At 40.3% G+C, this 18,753-nt stretch overlaps 1 protein-coding gene across 1 annotated transcript in view; it reads right to left on the bottom strand.

The window, feature by feature from the left end:
• Window positions 1-18,753, bottom strand: part of LOC124613983 (clavesin-1-like) — a 74,252-nt gene that overhangs the window by 21,016 nt on the left and 34,483 nt on the right. The window contains exons 2-4 of the mRNA XM_047142770.1: window positions 10,861-11,015; window positions 10,206-10,365; window positions 898-1,147 (exon numbers count right to left, since the gene is read on the bottom strand). Of these exons, the coding sequence (XP_046998726.1) occupies window positions 898-1,147; window positions 10,206-10,365; window positions 10,861-11,011 (561 nt within the window). The 5' untranslated portion in view covers window positions 11,012-11,015. The remainder of the gene's footprint in view (window positions 1-897; window positions 1,148-10,205; window positions 10,366-10,860; window positions 11,016-18,753) is intronic.

Raw genomic sequence — 18,753 nt, forward strand, 5'->3', positions numbered from 1 at the left:
TCTATGTGATCTGGATCCCTTCCACCAACACCAGCTTTTCTGAATTGTACAGAGAGAAACTCCCCTGCAACATATCCAACGTTCCCGTATCACTCCTCAGCCTTAGTTAGTCATTGTTGTTATCCATCTAATCCATTATCTGTTCCCATACCAGCACTACACAGTCCTCTACTCCAAAAACTCAGTCGTCTCTCCTCAGCCCCCACCCTCCGTCTAACTTCCAAACTGCAGTTTCCCCATCCTCTCCCCATCTCGTCATTGTGTGCTCCCATAAGCAGCAGTTTACCGTCTCCCAACCCTGCACTGGTATGCCTAGCCCTCTCTGCCCCAGCCTCCTCCTTAGCTCCATCAAGCAGCTGCCTCTCTCATCATGAGCTGCTGTTTGCAGTCTCGCTTCAGCTGCCAGAGACCGTGGTCATGTGCGAGAGAGTTGCATTTAGTGTGTGTGTGTGTGTGTGTGTGTGTGTGTGTGTGTGTGTGTGTGTGTGCGTGTATGCTGGCCGAAATCTCACTTTCTGACAGTCTTTTTGTTGTGCCTATCTGCTACTTAGTATCTCCCCTGTATGGTGAGAAGCAACCACCTTTTTCATAACACTGTTAATGATTGTAATTTGTTATTCACAGTCTTGCCCACATTCATTTTACTGTTGTAATCTATTGCCTTGTGATCAGACAGTTACAGGCTACAAGTACGCCACGTCAATACAGCGACTGATTTCTGTGGAAGGGGGTTCGCTTCCTGCCACTTTTATGCTCGGTACCAAACTTATTTGGAGAACACATCACTCCACTTTCTACCCATCTTCAATTCCCAGCCTCGTAAATAGGTAATGGCGGAAAGTTCCATATATCTCACACTTTTAATCAATTATACCTGGAATAGGTCTCCAACATTACCTTGTAGCAGAGTTCAAGATTGCGGATGAAGTTGATATCTGTGCGTACGATATGTCCAGCATTCACATTGGCCAAGTCGAAGATGACCACATCTCCAAGACAGTAGTCTTCGACCAACATAATTTCCAATCCGCCTGTAAGTATGTTACCATACAAAGGCCAATCTAAATTGCTCGAGTCTTCGTCCATTGCAGTCCAGATGCTCACGCGATAGGCATCCTTTGTGAGTCGTGGCATCACCATCATTTTGCTGTAGGAGACGTTATACTGCTGTTAATACATGTTTATGTGAAAGAGGGTAATATATGCCGTCAAAATGAAGTTACAATTTACGAAATGCAGGAACAAACAATGAAGTATGAATCTAGAATGAATCCTTGGCTTGGTGCTAAAAGGGCCAATGTCCAAAATCAAAGTTTTTCAGTTGTTGTCTCTACGACACTGTCCGTAAGGCCATTATTTTGGTGTAAAAGAGGCCAGTGGTCAGTGCTTTTATTAACAGAGATACAGATTCATTTAGGGCATATGTCCAAACGGAATGTCAGAAGAGCATTAATGAGAAGAAAGGCCAATATACACTTAAGCCCATTAGGTAAAATATTTTTCTATAAATAAAAAGGCCAAAGTGCACATTGGCCTTTTTAACCCATGTGTGTTTGTGACATTGGCCTCCCATCAAGCAACATGTATTGGCATTGTTGTATAACATTGTGTTGACATTGTTGTGTAATTGTGTGTTAACACTGTATTGAAATCGCTTGTCGAGATTTTTTGTAGTGTTTGTTTAAACGCCAGTTTGACCATTGTTACAAGGGTTACAAGATAGCAACAAGAGGGAAAAAGCTGCTACAAATGGGTTTGAGAGAACTTCCAAGCCAAGGTAATAAATACTTGTATTATTCCTTTTACTTTATTACACTTGACACTTAAGCATTAGTTTTGTTTGTTTTACGCTATAATAATCAGCATAAAATTAGCGGTTATTAGTACATGTGTGTTTTAAATAAATTATTAGCATACGCGTTCTCTTCAGGTCTGTCTCGGGAGCCCCAGCAACAGGCACTGTCGTGCACTGACGAACAATTTTTACAACTTAGTAATAAGACTGATGGTCACCAGCTCACCACCTGATTGTGGCGATCTAAATGACTTTTCTTTTGATGAGTGTTTCTCCTCGGAAGGTAATTTAAGCGATACAGGCAGTGAAGCGAATGCACAGAATGAAGCGAATGAAATGAATTGTCGTGAACACTCCAACTGAAATGAATGCTTTGAGTGAATTGAATAATGACGAGAACGAACAGGACAATTTATTTCAGGAACAAAATGCATCGACAACGAAAAAACGCGAAAGAAAGAAGGCTGAAGGAAATATTACCAGAAAAAGGATGAGGAACCCAAACTCGTGGGCAATTGTAATAAGGAAGAAAAGAAGAAATGCAGGGTTAGAATATAAAAATTCTACAGAAAAAACGGTTAAGACCAAAGGTCTTAAAGCAGCCTGTACATGTAGGCTGAAGTGTTTTGAAAAAAACTATGTTTGCGGACTATCACTCATTAAGTAAGGAAGCAAAAAACCAATTCATAGCAGGATTCGTTTGTGAAAAACGTAAAGCTCGCCAAAGATTACGAGATGGTAGAGAATTGGAGAGTAGGCGAAAATTCACTTGCCTCTATTCACTACCTAAATCTGGTGAGCATATTGCAGTCTGTCAAAAAATGTTTTTAAATACACTTGGCGTCACCTTAAAAAAAGTCCGAGTTGTAACGGAGAAGAAAAGCAAATCGAACTCAGGTATGTGTGCTGAAGGTCTATGGGGAAAGCATGGGAACCAGCCAAAAGTGTCTCAAGAGGCACGGAAGATTATTCTCGATCATATACAGATGTTTCCTGCCATTGAATCTCATTACTCTCGTTCACATACTGCAAGAAAGTACCTTTCACCCGATCTGTCAATTTCTAAAATGTATAAACTATGTGTGGACTTTTGTACAGAGAACAACATCATATCTCAGAGTAGGTCTTTGTACAGGCAGATGTTTGTGGAAAATTTCAACTATCAATTTGAAAAGCCCAAAAACGATAGTTGCGCAAAATGTGATAAATTTGATATGATTATTAAATCTACCGACCAAAAAGAAGAGCGAATAAATTCTGAATAGTTAAATTTAAACACCTTGAATTTGCCGGAGATGCATACAAACAAAAGGATATAGACAAGAAGTTGTATTTGAAGGATAAAAAGCTAGCTGCCGTTTCCTTCGATTTGCAAAAGTGCCTTGCAACGCCGTTTTTAGTGAATGGAGTACCGTTTTACAAGAGGCAGATCAGGACCTGTAATCCCACAGGTAATCAAGCTAATACACAACGAAAAATTTGCTTCATTTGGGAGGAAACCATTGCCAAACGTGGTAGCCAAGAAATTGCTTCGCGTCTGATGAAGTACCTAAACAATGTATTAGACAAAGAAGTATCAGAAGTAATATTCTACAGCGACTGTTGTCCAGGTCAAACAAGAAACATCTTTGTTAGCGCAATGCTCCTTTATGTCGTGCAAAAACGTCACGTAAAAGGGCATTCACTTGTTATCCACCATAAATTCTTAGAACCAGGTCATACTCATATGGAAGATGACACAATTCATACCATTATTGAGAGAACAAAGGAAAAAATCTGTAGACCCCACTGAAATTCCAAGGGATTGGGTGACCTTCATCAGGTACATACAGTGTGATCCAAATCTTATGGTATTCGAAATGGAGCAAAGGGAGTTGTTTGATTTCAAATCCCTCATGAAAAACATCTTCATCCACAGGACTAAAAACACTGAAGCGGAAACTGTGTATTGGAACAGTGTTAGGTGGGTTAAATATGCGTTTAATGAAGATCCACATGGCAAGTTGTTGTACAAAACCACTCTTCAAGATAATGTACAGTTCAAAGTATTGGACATAAGTAGAAAAAAAAGGGAAACGGCGTGGGAGCAAATACCAAGCTAGCCTGCAGCCTGTATCAAACCAACCACTTTCTCTGTCAAAAGAAAGACCCGCAAAGTATGCAGGAGAGCTTCTGTGAATCAGTAACTATAAATTACCCGTCAATTGAAGCAGTGTTGTACCATGTAACTCTTTAACCAGCCCTAGAATATAAGTTTAATAAATATTTGAAATTGTGGTGTACACTTTATGTGGATTGTAGTCGGCAGTGATTTTTTGAAATTTCAGGAATTACTCTGCAGCAGAAGGGTTCATTCCAAATGTGAAAAACGGTTCCAAGGAATTAACAATCTACCATGAGTAAAAAAAAAAATTCGAATTCGAGATAATATTGCCATTACTGTATTTAATGGTCAACGGTTACAATATTACTCTACTACACGGCCATAATTAGTAAGTTAAATCAAACTGAGAACAAATATTATCAGAAATCAGTTACAGGTTAAAAAATGTTTTTCAAACACAGGCTGTTGGCAATTAATACATTACAGAAACTCAGTTAATTTTCAAATATCACTATTTCTATGTAAAACGATCTTTAGTCTTAACGTACAAGGTGGTGCACCCCTGACGAACTATGGCTTAACGGTTCTGACGTTATTCAATTATTTTTAAAAATTATGGAGAATCTTACTCCTTGTAAAACACATTAAGCGTCTGTAGCAGTGTAACGTGGCAAGAGTTCAAAAATATTGTTACAGGTAAAGGAGGAACCAAGCAGAACTAATCGGAAGCACCTTAAGCTTCTGTAATTCGTCCACTAAAGAAACTCCTCAGTCAATCCTCTGACCAATTCCTGAATATTATTAGTCCGATTCGGACCATCACAAATTCGAAACAACAGAAGAAACAGAAGAAATCAAACTCACAGCTGTGCATTTTCTCACGATTTCGATTACAGACCGCCAGAATGTTACAGTGATGCTCATTAAACTTCATTGGCAGATGCTGTAACTGATGCGCTGTACATCAAATGCGAGAGCTTACGTTCCACCTGGAGCCGAGTAACACATTACGTCCTCCCAAAAAGGCCTCGCGAAGTGACATGACAAGAAAATCAGATGAATTGGAGGTCATATGGAAATTTCAGATGGATTACGTCATGGTCAGGCCGAGATTCCGAAATGACATACTGGAATGCAAGGCGTAACGAGGAGCACAAACAGACTCAGATCACGATTTAGTAGCGGTGAAGAGTAGGCGTTAAAAGAGACTACTCAGGTAGACTCAGTGCGTAAGTAGTCTGATGTGAAAATACTAAGAAAAGAAGAGACAAACTTGAAGTTCTCTGATACTAGCGATACTGGAATAATGAATGGCTCCTTACGCAGTAAAGTTGTAAAGGAGAAAAGGGCATTCACAGAATGAAGGCTTTCACGACTGGGTGACATTACTGTTGATATACTTTCCGGAATGTGAGGTCGTGGTCCAAGAACTTTTCTGCTCCTTACGTTTCGTCCAGCGCAGTCCTGGACGAAACGTAAGGAGCTGAAAAGTTCTTGGACCACGACCTCACATCCCGGAAAGTATATCAACAGCCGCATTCTCAGAAGTTGGAAAGAAAACCATTCGAACAAGGAAGGCAACTGCGAACAAACAACAGATGATAGATCAAACACTTCCTCTGATCGAAGAAAGAAGGAAGTAAAAAAATGTTCAGGGACATTCGGGTATACAGAAATACAAGTCACTCAGGAATTAAATCAGAAGTAAGTGCAGAGAAGCTAAGACGAAACGGTTGGATTAGAGATATGAAGAAATCTGAAGAAAAATGATTGTCGGAAGGAGTGACTCGGCATATAGGAAAGTCAAAATAACCTTCCGGTGAGAACAACCTTCGGTGAAATTAAAAGCAAGATTGGTAACATTAAGAGTCCACTGGGAATTTCACTGCTAAACGCAGAGCAGAGAGGGGATAGGTGGAAAGGGTACACTGAAGGCCTTCACGAGGAGGAAGACTTATATGAAGTGATAGAATAAGAAACAGGAGTCGACAGGGAAAAGACAGAGGATTCACTATTAGAATCAAAATTTTGAAGTGCTTTGAAAATCTTCAAAAATGGTTCAAACGGCTCTGAACACTATGGGACTTAACATCTATGGTCATCAGTCTCCTAGAACTTAGAACTACTTAAACCTAACTAACCTAAGGACATCACACACATCCATGCCCGAGGCAGGATTCGAACCTGCGACCGTAGCAGTCGCGCGGCTCCGGACTGAGCGCCTAGAACCGCTAGACCACCGCGGCCGGCTTTGAAAATCTTAAGGTCATATAAGGTAGAAGGGACAGATAACATTCCATCGGAATATCATGGGGGGGGGGGGGAGTGATAAGGGATTGTAGTAGCAACAAAATGATAACTCACGTTGGGTTGCTGAATGTGTGAGTCTGGCGGTATACCCCTGAATTTCGCATACTCACACAATTCCGAAGATTGGAAGAGCTGACAAATGCAAGAATTATCGCGCAGTCAGCTTAAATGCTCAAGCATCCAAGTTGCTGTCAAGAATAATGCACAGAAGAATGAATAACAAAATTTAAATCGTTTTAGAACACCATCAGTGTGGGTTCAGAAAACGTAAAGGCACCAGGGAGGCGGTTCTGACGTTGTAGTTGATAACGGAAGGAGAACTAAAGGAATACACTTTCATAGGATTTAACGATCTAGAAAAAGCGTTGGACGATGTAAAATGGAGCAACATTGTACAAATTCCAAGAAAAACAGGAGTAAGCTATAGGGAGAGAGGGATAATACACAATATGTACAGGAACCAAGGGGGATCAATACGACTGCTCTAATAAAAGAGGGTGAAAGAGAGGGACTTAGTCTCCCGCCCGTACTGTTCAATATATACATAGAAGAAGTAATTGAAAGCTAAGAGGTTCAAGAATGAGGGCAGGTTTGGGGTGAAAGGATATCAATGACACTACTGTCCTCAGTAAAAGAGATGAAGAATTGTAGGATCTGTTGAATGGAATGAACTGTCGAATGATAACAGAATATGGATTGAGTGTAAATCCATGAAAGAGGAAAGTAATGAGAAGTACATAAATTATAAAAGCGATAAACTTAATATCAGAATTGGTGATTGCGAAGTAGAGGAAGTTACGGAATTGCTCTACGTAGGCAGCAAAATAACACATGACAACCGGAGCAATGAGGGAATAAAAACAATCTAGCACAAGCAAAGAGGGCATTCCTGGCAAAGAAAAGTCTGCTAGTATCAAACACAGGCCTTACGTTGAGGTAAAATTTCTGAGGATGTACGTTTGGAGCAAAACATTATGTGGTAGTGAAACATGGACTATGGGAAAACTAGAACAGAAGAGAATCGAAGCATTTGAGGAGTGGTGCGGCAGAAGAATGTTGAAAATTAAGTGGACTGATAAAGTAAGACATATGGAGGTTCTATGCTGAATCGGCGATGAAAGCAATATATGGAAAACACTGACAAGAAGAAGGGACAGTATGACAGCACATCTTTAAAAATGTCAGGGAATGATTTTCATCATAATAGAAGGGGCAGTAGAAGGGAAAAGCTAAGGAGGAAGACAGAAACTGGGATACACGCAGCAAATAATTGAGGATATAGGCGGAAGGTTCACTCTGAGCTATGTTTGACATTGGAGAGGAATTGGTGGGGGGACGCCTCAAACTGTTGTAAAATTTTGGTTATGTTACATTGTTTTAAATACACCTGAAACTTATTATTATCATTCAAAATCAAGTAAGGCTTAGCGTTAATCGTGTTGAGGGTGACATGTGATACTTCAGCGTTCCAAGTAAGTGAAGATTCACCATGAAAGATGTAAAGAATCTGATGATTTAAGATATCCTTGAATTCTCTGACTGCTACATATATGAAAAAGATGATGATGTTCAGAGTCAAACAGCACATTATTGACACTAGTTTGTTTCGTAGGTGACATTTTGGAGATGATCGTCAAAAACCATGAGAAATGCGCCCTGCATCACTTTGAAGCTTGATTTGAGAGATCCAAGAACCTTACTTAGAATGAATTGGATTAGATCTTCAGCCACTCTTTCATCTGACTAGAATAGAAGGAATTTTTCAGGACAGATTAAATTCAATTTTTTGAATCATAGGTGAGCAGATGGAAGAGAAATTGGAAATTGCGAAAGAAAAAGCGTATTGTGCTCTTCCAGCCACGTGGCTTTAAGCGACAATAACGTAAACAACAGTGAATGTTTATTCATCTGATTAAGTATTTACCCAGTACTCCTTTTCACGTACGAAGAAAAACAGGTGCGTAGGGAAGAGAACAGGGATGTCTAGTTCTCTCCAAAAACTGCATTAACTTGTGGTGTGAGTCCGAGCACAGGGGAAAAACTTGCATTTGGAGGCAGCAGTATCCCTATTTTACTGTTATCGAAACAAGACACTTAACTTGGAGTGTACAATTCGGCATTTTCCTAATAATGGCATAACGTCGAAAGATTTCTTTAAAAATCTAGTCAATAACTACAATTTGATGGTAACGCCGAGGATCATATTGGAAAGTACTTGACGGTGAAAAAATTACGACAGGTGAATAATCTTTTCGAAAAATAACGTATATGTGATGGAACCAAAACTAAATAAAAACCTGTGATTTGAACAAAAATATAATACGAAAATAGCTGCACAGAATGACGTGTTTTAGTGTAACCCATTACTATAAATCGTGAGTGCAATACAACACAAGCAATTAAAAATGAAAATGAGATAGATATTTCAATGTACATTAGGATTCAGTATTAAGTGATCCCTACTTTTGAGTTTCAGAGCAAGAATGCACTCTCTATTTTCCACCACACACCACACATTTTGTTGACACAGAAAAAATCTAGCTGGGGACACTGTGGGTTTATATGTCTTTTGGGTTTGCGAGTTGATGCTGGCGGTTTTATAGTTGTCAGATCGTTTTACACAACAGTGAGATAGGCACTGAAGTGATCCAAGAAGAGGGCGCTGTGTCGCTTTGTGGGTTGTCACTAATGTTGAAGAATAAATGTACAAACAACGGAGGTGCTGGTAAGATATATGGTGGCAGTAAAACTGTTTAAAATCTAGAGCACGGCAATAAAGTCTTCTGCGTTGAAATGATGATACTACTGCACGCTTATAAAGGGGCGTTTCACTCAGCGAGATTTGAAGAGGCAAGCCATTTCAAGCAGCCTGACAAGATTGTCGAACGCTGTGAGATAGAAACACTCATTAAAAGAACAGTGGAATAATAATGCAGAACGACTGATTAAACTCACAACTGATTTTTCAAGGACATAATAAATTTGCGTATCCCGTTATCTGTAATAGAGCATTTTAAAATTTTTGTTAAATTTGTTATATAACATGTGAGTTACGAATAATAAGAATTTACATGCTATTTCAAGTCCTGACTTACAAGGAAAGTCGTTTCTGTTGTTGTCAAATTGTTACTGATTTTTTAAATATTTTTATAATATATTTTATATTTTATAATATATTTTATAATATATTTTATAATATGTTTATAATATAATATATATAATAAAATATATATTTTTATATTTTACTTTAGTGTAGCAGTAATCATCATTTTCGTAGTTTGCTCTGACTTTTCGTTTATTAGTGGTCAGAAATAAATCTCAGTCTCCAGTTGATATTTAGTGACGGCAGTTGTGCAGATTTCAACAACAGACTGAAGTTTATTTCTGAGCACTACTGAATGACAAGTCAGAACAAACTGCAAAATTAATTATTGTTATTAGGTTAACCCAAAGTATAATCAGTAACAAACTGATAGCAACAGTAACAACGTCATTGCATGGAAGTCAGGACTTGAAACACATGTAAAATCATATTTTTCATAAACCACATGTAATACAAGAAATGTACCAAAATTTATAAAACGTTAAATTACAGCTAACCTGATGATGGTTATGTAGCTGAAATAGGCCCGAGGTTCAAATAAAAAGCAATACTCATAGCAGCGCAACTGGTTACACAAACTTTTTATGTCCTTGAAAGAGATTCATTACGCAGCAGTCCCAGAGAATTCCAAAATAATTTTTCATTTGATCGTAAATTCAAATACTTAAATACTGTTTTAATAGCACAAAATACTCCACTGATTTCCCGAAAAAAGTAATATTATCATTTCACAAAGAAGTGACAAGTAACGTAAGCCTATACTTGGCTGGAGTCCAGATATCGGCACATGTGCCCTGCAGAGTTATACATCCATTACAACACAAAATGAAAAGCTACAGAAAAAATAACAATTCTTTATGAATTTAAAAAGCTTAAGAGAGATAAGAACTCACAAGTGCTTCGTTGCAACCTGGAAGTCGCTTCCTCCGATATCTCTGTTCATTAGTAACTCAGGAAATCTGTGTTTGAGGGAGAAGTATGCGTCTAATCCCAGTTTCACCTTCTCCATGCTGCACTTGGAGTTGATGTACATTCGTTCAATGAGGGCATCGTCTGGAACACAGATTTCCCGTAGTGGTTATGAAGGTAGATTTTTACAAGGATATTAAGGAAACACAAAAGGGAAAGGATTCTCATATCGACAGCAATTTTGCTACGTAAAATTTCGTATGATGGAACTGTTAAGACGTCAGCTTTTTTTAGTATGTGGTATTTGTATGGTCCCATAATCCCTTTATTAAACTGAAGTCACAAATTAGTATACAAAACTATAAGTATTTGTTTCACAGTGATCAATAAAAGAACCTGAGCATCTGTAATGAGATAAGGTTCAGTTATTTCTGCACTTGTTAAATGTGTAATAAACTGGAGCGATTTTCAGATAAAATAATAATACTAAGACAATGCTGCCATAGACATGCTAATGAAAGAGACAAATAATATTCAGATGTACAAAGCATTACATCTATGTAATTATACCAGTAATGGTGATTGTATGACCATTACTCAGGCTTAATACATGGCCGCTAGTGTGACAGATGTACTGACCTACAGCGTCAGGTAGGTGTGGCTGCATCCTGAGCCACTCCCGCAGTGACGTCACAGCCGTCTTGATGTCATCCTCGTTGGTACCCAGCTGCTTCCTGACGTACGCCACCTCCTCAGGTGTGATCACCAAGTATCTACCGGTGTCTGCCATTGCTGTAAAGCAGAAAGTAGACACAATCGCTTGAACAGGAACACCAGTTCACTAATAGAAAAACCTGAAGGCGTTTTTGACATACAAGCACTGATTGCTTAAAAGAAATCGAAGAAGGAAGATGAGAGTTCTTAAAGTCGGATCAATAAGGTTGAATTGTTTCAAGTATCGGGAAGAAAATCGGACGATAGCTTTCAAAGTCATTTGCCTGGAGTGATTTAGGAAATACACAGAAAACCTAAATATGGATGGCCAGGCTGCTTTAAGTTTCTTTTGAACGAATCTACACTACGGTATTATTATCCGTATCTCATTGTGAAGTATGCGTCTTGGGGTGACGGCGCTGTATTCCTACTGAACGTCTCCACTGAAGACAGCTGTAGGACCGGTAGAATTTTCATTGGACTAAGATTGCGTTTGGGAAACGTAACAAGTTTAAAATAACTGAATGAAGCACTGTCAGAGACGGTATACAATACTGTGGCGGGGACGTTGAGCAGATCAGTTTCTGCATAGGACCGTGAACATGGAAATTAAAAGAAATCTAGCGTAAGGATATAAGGTAACAGGAACAGCAGCAGAAAATTTGGGGGACGGGACCAAACAGCGACGTCATCGTTCCCTTCGGATTAGGGACATTTTAAAGGAACCATCCCGGAATTTGCCTGAAGCGTATAGGGAAATCACAGGAAACCTAAATCAGGATGGCCGGACACGTGCTTCAACCACCGTCCTCTAGAATACGAGTCCAGTGTGCTAACCACTCTGGCCCTTTGTCAGTAGGGGAGAAGGATTCCTAATGAATAGGAAGGTAGGGCAGAGAGTAAATTATTCTGAATGGTTAGTGACAGGATTTTCCTCATCAGAATCGATATGAAACGAACGCCAATAATGAAGAGCAAACTGTACAGGATTATTCCTAGGAATCCATGTGGAAAGAAGCAGGTACTAAAGTATTGTGGAATGATGAGATCTCTAAGTGTGTAATATAGAAATAATGAATACCACAGTAGGCTGTTTAGTTGAAGAGGAAATTACGCATCTAAAAAGGAAACCATAGTAACTGATCAGTCAGATTTAGGTAAAAGGAACGTGACTGTGAAGACGCCTTGTGTCAGATGTATTTCAGTTGATCAGTACGAGAAGGAGGTACAGACTTCTCAGATTACGACAGATGTTCAGCAATCAGATTCGCTAAGGCATAAGATAAGTAAGAAGAGCAGAGAAGCCATGATGAAATGGTCACAAGAAAAATGCGAATAAGTCGAGAGAAGAACAGACTCAGCCTACAGAAATGTCAAACAACCTTCGGTGAAATTAAAAGCAAGGGCGCTAGCATTCAGAGTGCTATGGGAATCCCATTGTTAAACGCAGGGAAGGGAGCGCTTAGGTCGAATAAGTACACTGAAGACCTTTACGAAGGGAGGAGTTGAATGGTGGCATGGTAGAAGAAGAAATGAGAGACGACATGGTAGGGTATTCAATAACAGAGTTAAACATAGCTTTGGATGGACTGAGATCTACTAAGGTAAAAGACACCGATAAAATGCCTATGGAGTTTCTAAACTGCTAGGGAAGTGACGACAAAATGACCATTCAAGTTGTTAAAATCTGTGAGTCTGCAGGCCGAAGAAAGACGAGCAGTAGAAGTGAGATTGACGTTAAAAAATACCGGAACTGGGGGACCAAAAAGTAGATTTGGCGAAGGGGTTCTGTTGCCTTAGAGGCAAAATATTATATGTGGATAAGGCAAGGACGACTCAAAGAAGTAGAGCAGCGAAGGCAAGGAGAACATCCGTGCTTAAAGAATTCTACTGGTATAAAACATCAAACTTAATTTAAGGGTGAAAATTTTCAGAACGTGTAGAAAGAAATCATACATTGTTTCTAAGACAGAAAAGAAGAGAATCGAAACGATTGAGTCATGTTGAAAATTAGATGGACTGAGAGGGAAAGATGAGTTTTCCCGCTGAATGAACGAGGAGATAAATATGTGGAAATCACTGACAAGAAGAAGGGACAGGGAATAGGACATCAAGGAATAACTCCCATAGTTGCTGAAGAAGGTGTAGAGGGTATAAAAAGCAAAGGAATATATCGACTCTCATACACCATAACACATAGAAGGAGAGCAAAGATGTGATGTGCATATACAGGCAAGTAAATGATTAAAATTTCAGAAATATTGAATTATTTATGCAAAACTGAGTAAACCAAAGACGTTTTGTTTCACCTCTTTGCTTGCCTTTACATGTACATCACGTCTACTATATTGGTCGCACTCGGATGATTCCTTGGTGGTTCGTCGTATTTTTTTTTCTTTTTTGTCGTAGTGTGTATTTCGAAGGAATATTTGCGGCTGTTGATTCTGTTACTCTGTGATCAAGAGTTTGACGCAGGAGAGGAATTCGTGACAGGCTGCGTCAGGCCAGTCAGAAGACTGATGACAAAGAAAAAAAAAAATGAAGGAAATTAAATTTTCCTCTACCAACAAATTTAGACTGCATTTTATCGACAGCTGCAGAGATGGTACGTAAATTCTATGGAAGGTTAATTGAGATAAGAATTCTGTGTTTAACAAGGAACGGCAACTTTTTCGTGAACCACCTCAAAACTTTGCAAACATAAAACTTTTCGTGTAACTAATTGAACGAAAATGTAAACAATAATTTTATGTGTAATGAAGAGACAAGCTCTTTTTTTAAGAGACAAACTCTGCCATAAATATTATTAAAAATCTCAAATCACTGCCATCAGGGCTCAGCATTTATTTTCTGCGTACGGGCTTGGCGACCGCGGAGTTCCTGAGCAGGAGACTGGCAAGCACCGCTTGACCTCTGTCACCATAAACTCTGGGAGTGCTAGAACGACTACTGTGCGATGAGACAGTCAAACATTGTGGGCCACAGGGAACTCAAATCTTGGCTTGACTACTTGGATCGCGAGGATGGTATAAACATCTATAAGAATCCCTCCAGTCTCAAGGTGTGCTGCCCGCTGATGAGATGCGTTCTTGTTGAGGTGGAACTGTCGTTAACTGGCAAAATGAGGTAATTGCCCAACTCAGTTGTACGTTGTACAATGTACAGCTTACTCAGAGAAGGGGAACGGATGTACCGTTGGTGGGCTTCTGTAACCAATCTAATAAGTGGGCTCGTGTAACCGGGCTTTCTGATTCAAGGATTCTTGTTTTATCAGCAACAGACTTGATGCTGTCAGTCATAACGTTCTTTTATAGTTAAAGAAAATGAAAAAAAAAGAGAGGAAGTGAAGGCAACTTTGAGATAATTTCCACTTCCTACACTGAAAAGGCTTTACAGAGTTTTCCTTTGTTAGCCTTTTCTTATGGTAATGGCCTTGCCGCAGTGGATCCACCGGTTCCCGTGAGATCACCGAAGTTAAGCGCTGTTGGGCGTAGTCGGCACTTGATGGGTGACCATCCAGGCCGCCATGCGCTGTTGCCATTTTTCGGGGTGCACTCAGCGTCGTGATGCCAATTGAGGAGCTACTCGACCGAATAGTAGCGGCTTCGGTCAAGAATACCACCATAACGATCGGGAGAGTGGTGTGTGCTGACCCCAACCCCCTCCTATCCGCATCCTCCACTGAGAACGACACGGTGGTCGGATGGTCCCGGTAGGCCACTCGTGACCTGAAGACGGAATGCTTTTTATTTTTAGCCTTCTCTGATAATATTGGTAAAAATGTGTATTTAAATTTCACAGTACCTTAGAACTGATCGTCATCTTGTTTCACATGTCTTAAACTGGATCATACATGGAGTATTTATTTTGCCGTTGCCTCTACGTAACTACGTCGCAGATTTGTCCTTCGTTATATCTGTCGGCAATACACCGCGTAATTACACCTCATACTTATGATTATATCCCTATTTTATCTAAATGTCTTAGCACCTTAGTGAATTTTCTTTGTCAACGTTGTTGTACTACCGTTTTGTATTCGAGATTTTAATGTTTTCCCTTAGTAACAGTTACGGAGTCCAAAATCATACATAAGCCTCATGCTACGTATCATGTGGTTTATTATCAGGTGTTGCACAGATGACCTTCTGTGATATTTTACTGCATGTATGGGTCGGGGAAGTTATGGCAAAACTGAGGAATGAAGAGTTGCCTCTTCGTCACCTACGTAACAACCTTATGGGGCTCTGTACTCCGCAATCTCGTCGTCTGCTAGTTTTCCGCTGTGCAACAATATTGTCAACAAATATTACTACGCGACTACTTTTCTTGTATGTGATGTTGCACAAAGGTATAATGTTGGAATACGACATAGGTTGAAGTGTTAATGACATGTTTTTTTACTCACTGTTGAACTGACGGTTTTTTTTTAGAAAATGTTTTTGCTTCTACCTGCCACAACAATATTTTTAAAACTGTATACCTGTTACCACTTTCCTAAATTACGTATTTATATTCCCAGTTGACGATGACATGAATACGCAAGCAACCTCTAGCAGCACTAAATGTCAACATCCTCTCTAGTAACTTTCACTGCGTCTTAGTTCAGCGGCGCTCTTCCATCGGTGATGTACTCTGTGATCCGTAATATGGGACTGATGCACTTGGCGAAACATTTTCTATGTACTGGTTTTAACTGAGAACATATTGTACTAGTGGTAACTTCGATACGCCGGTGTATCTTATGTCAATTGCTCGTGTAATTAAGATATGGAGAACATTCATAGCGCAATTTGAGCACATTTATAAACCCTTACTGATGTATGTGTAATAATAATAGAATCTATGTATTATATTTATGTCGTGTGTGATAGTTCTCAAACTGTACTATGTTTTACACTTTATGCTGACGATTCACAGAACGATTGATTGTAACTGTTTTTATCGAAACTGGAGGTTATAAGCAACTGTCTTAAAAGTGTGATCTTGGTTGAGAAGTTGTCTTTATTCGAGCTGCATACTTACTACTAGCTTACAAAAACAAATTAACGGGTGGCTGCTACATCTGGCCTTTCGATCCGCTTCATACCCCTGTGTCTTATCACCCAACAGCAGAAAGACATCTCATGCCCCAGCCTTTGTAACTGAAGAAGGGTGTCTTAAGATGTTCTACTACACTGAGTGCATACAAATATCGCAGCGAATGGTGGGAAATCAGGGAGTCGGAACAGGCGAGGAATTTAGCAGCCACGACACATCTCATCTGCTCCAGCACACTCAAGGTCGTGAATAATTCGGCATCGAAGACAATGAGATCAGGAGCCAGCTGAATCTTCACGACTCAACTAGGGAAAATAACAGACGAGGCAATAAAATGCCCCTGTTTAGACCCATCCGTGATTGTAGGTGCATAGTTGTATCACTCATTTAAAATGACGGAGAATGTTGTATTAAAAATGCTGTACGGCATAAACTAAAAAATCACTCTGGGCTTCTGCAATGACTGGGGTAGCTGTCGGTTAAAACTCTGAATTTGAGCCTTTACTTGCCCCACACAAAGCGGACTCCAATCGTCTCGCAGGTTTCAAGTGGCTTCTTTCCTCGTGGACGACTGGAGAAAACGTGTTCCATAGCTGGACGAGTAGCAGTATGATACACTTGTGCATTCGGAGCAGAGAAGATCTTATATGATTGATGCAGCGTGAGCAGTTGCCGCTGGATGGAAAGTGTTGATTCTCCGGCCTCAGTACGGAGCACCAGCTTGAGTATGGGGCTCGTACTGTGAGCACCCAAGCCCGTCTGATACCCTCGAGGTTGACAGCGTCAAGGATCTTCGGGTAAAAAGATATCGCTGAGCCATATATCGTACACCCATAGTCCAGCAGCGATCTCACGAGAGCTCTATAAAACTGGAGCAGACGCTCCCTGTCCTTTGCCAAAGACTTGTGGCGAAGGTAAAAAAAAAGCTAGCAGGGCATTTTGGGCTCTTGTTCTCAGGTCCTTTCGGCGTTGTAACAACGACAATTTCAAATAAAAAATAATGCCCAGAAACCTTACAAAGTTTGTTAGCGATAGAATGGTGTCCTTCATATGCAATCGCTTAAATTAAAATGTCGACAGGAACGATTACAATGAACATACACACAATTACCTGCTGAAAACGTAAAACTCTTCTTGCAGCCTACTCTTCCACCATCTTCACCGTACATCGCAATCGGAGAGTCACTGCTGCGATGTTTGAGGAGGAACAAAACATGCAAAATCGTCCCTATATAAGGAGCATTGTACAGGACTCCTTACTGTAGACATGATGATTTTTTTGGCTACTCCAAAGACGGTAACCCTTTAAATATTCTCATGGGGGACGCCCACCTTCTGCTCAAAATTATCTGACAGTAAAGCACCAACTCAGTATCTAAACAAGTCGTGAGATTGTAAGGACCCAATGAAAACGGGGAGGTAGCCACGGAAGACCCTTTGGTGAAGCTGTCCAAGAATACAGTGTTTCGAGGTAGTTTCTTACGCATTTTGATGTCATAGGATGTATCTAGACAATGCTGTTTAAGTAGGAAAGCCCTATGGATATCAGTAAGAGTAGGATCACATTGTCGACAGTGGATCGCCATTTCCTGAACCCCCACTGAAAGCGGCTGAGGAGCTGGCTGATCTCTAAGACCCAGACAAGACGTCAGTTTACCATTAGCTCCAAGGCCTTCCCTACATAGGTGACGCTTTGTTAACTACCAGGACACGTCCAGTCGTTTGCTGACTTAAGCAGAGCCTTCTTTCATTAGATGGGAAACTGGCCCGACAGCGACATCTAAGTCTTGAATCATGATTGGAAACAGTATCATGAGCCTCAGTCAGTGCCGAATCCCTCTCCCACGTGGAAAATGGTCAGTTTTAGGGATAAGAATTGTTGGACTTGAAGTTCAACTCAGTCCTCTCAATGGTGGCACGACCATGGCAGAACACTGGATCCAGGCTGGCAGTGGCAGTAATCAGAACAAAATGCTCTGTCATCATGCCATCATCTGGGTGATGCTTCTGGCTGAACTATGTCCCGTTAGCTCTACTGATCTTGGCGGTGCTTTAAGAGGGAGTGCGAGCGCTCCATCCAATAGTAAGAGTTCCTGGAATGAAGGTCATCAAGAATTTCCCGTTAATCCGAATCTACAATAGCCAGAGAGTAGAAAGAGAGGTCGATGGCTGAGTATGACCAACTAGCAGAGTTGAATGGATAGGACAACCATTGTTTGGGTTACATAGCTCTGGAGAAATCATGATATTCTCAAAACTCGGCCCTTGGGGCAAGTATAGCGGAAGCTCCATAATATATAATGGACAGTAAATTCTCGTAGTAGGAGAAATCAAGGGGAAGGAGTTATTCTATAAGATTTCTGAGCTACTCAGATTCTATAGCTCCCTCAGATGGTAAATGCAGAGACCAAATAGTAATCCACTGACCCACATGAACTTCAATGGCTACTGCTTGTAACGAAGAGGAGAGTGGTGCAGGGATGTACAAACTCAGTGATACTTCCCTTGGAATTTTCCCAGTAAGGTCATCCTTGCAATAAAGGGCTTGGATTGCATTTCTTGTGAACAAAAGCACAGGGGATGTTCCTGTGCTAGGAATTTCGATTCTTCCAAATGGGTCCGGAACCCACCGATGTTCTGCTGTACTATGGGCGCTATCACGGTGTTGCACTTTGAGTATCTCTCCATTCGGGTGAGGAGCTGGCAACAATTTTAGGTTCAGTCTTGGGGTGAGGTGGTTGCCCTTGGTAGTCATCACACAGCATTAGCAAACGAAGTAAA

Source organism: Schistocerca americana, chromosome 4 (genome assembly GCF_021461395.2).
Source record: "Schistocerca americana isolate TAMUIC-IGC-003095 chromosome 4, iqSchAmer2.1, whole genome shotgun sequence".
In the NCBI taxonomy this organism is placed as follows: domain Eukaryota; kingdom Metazoa; phylum Arthropoda; class Insecta; order Orthoptera; family Acrididae; genus Schistocerca; species Schistocerca americana.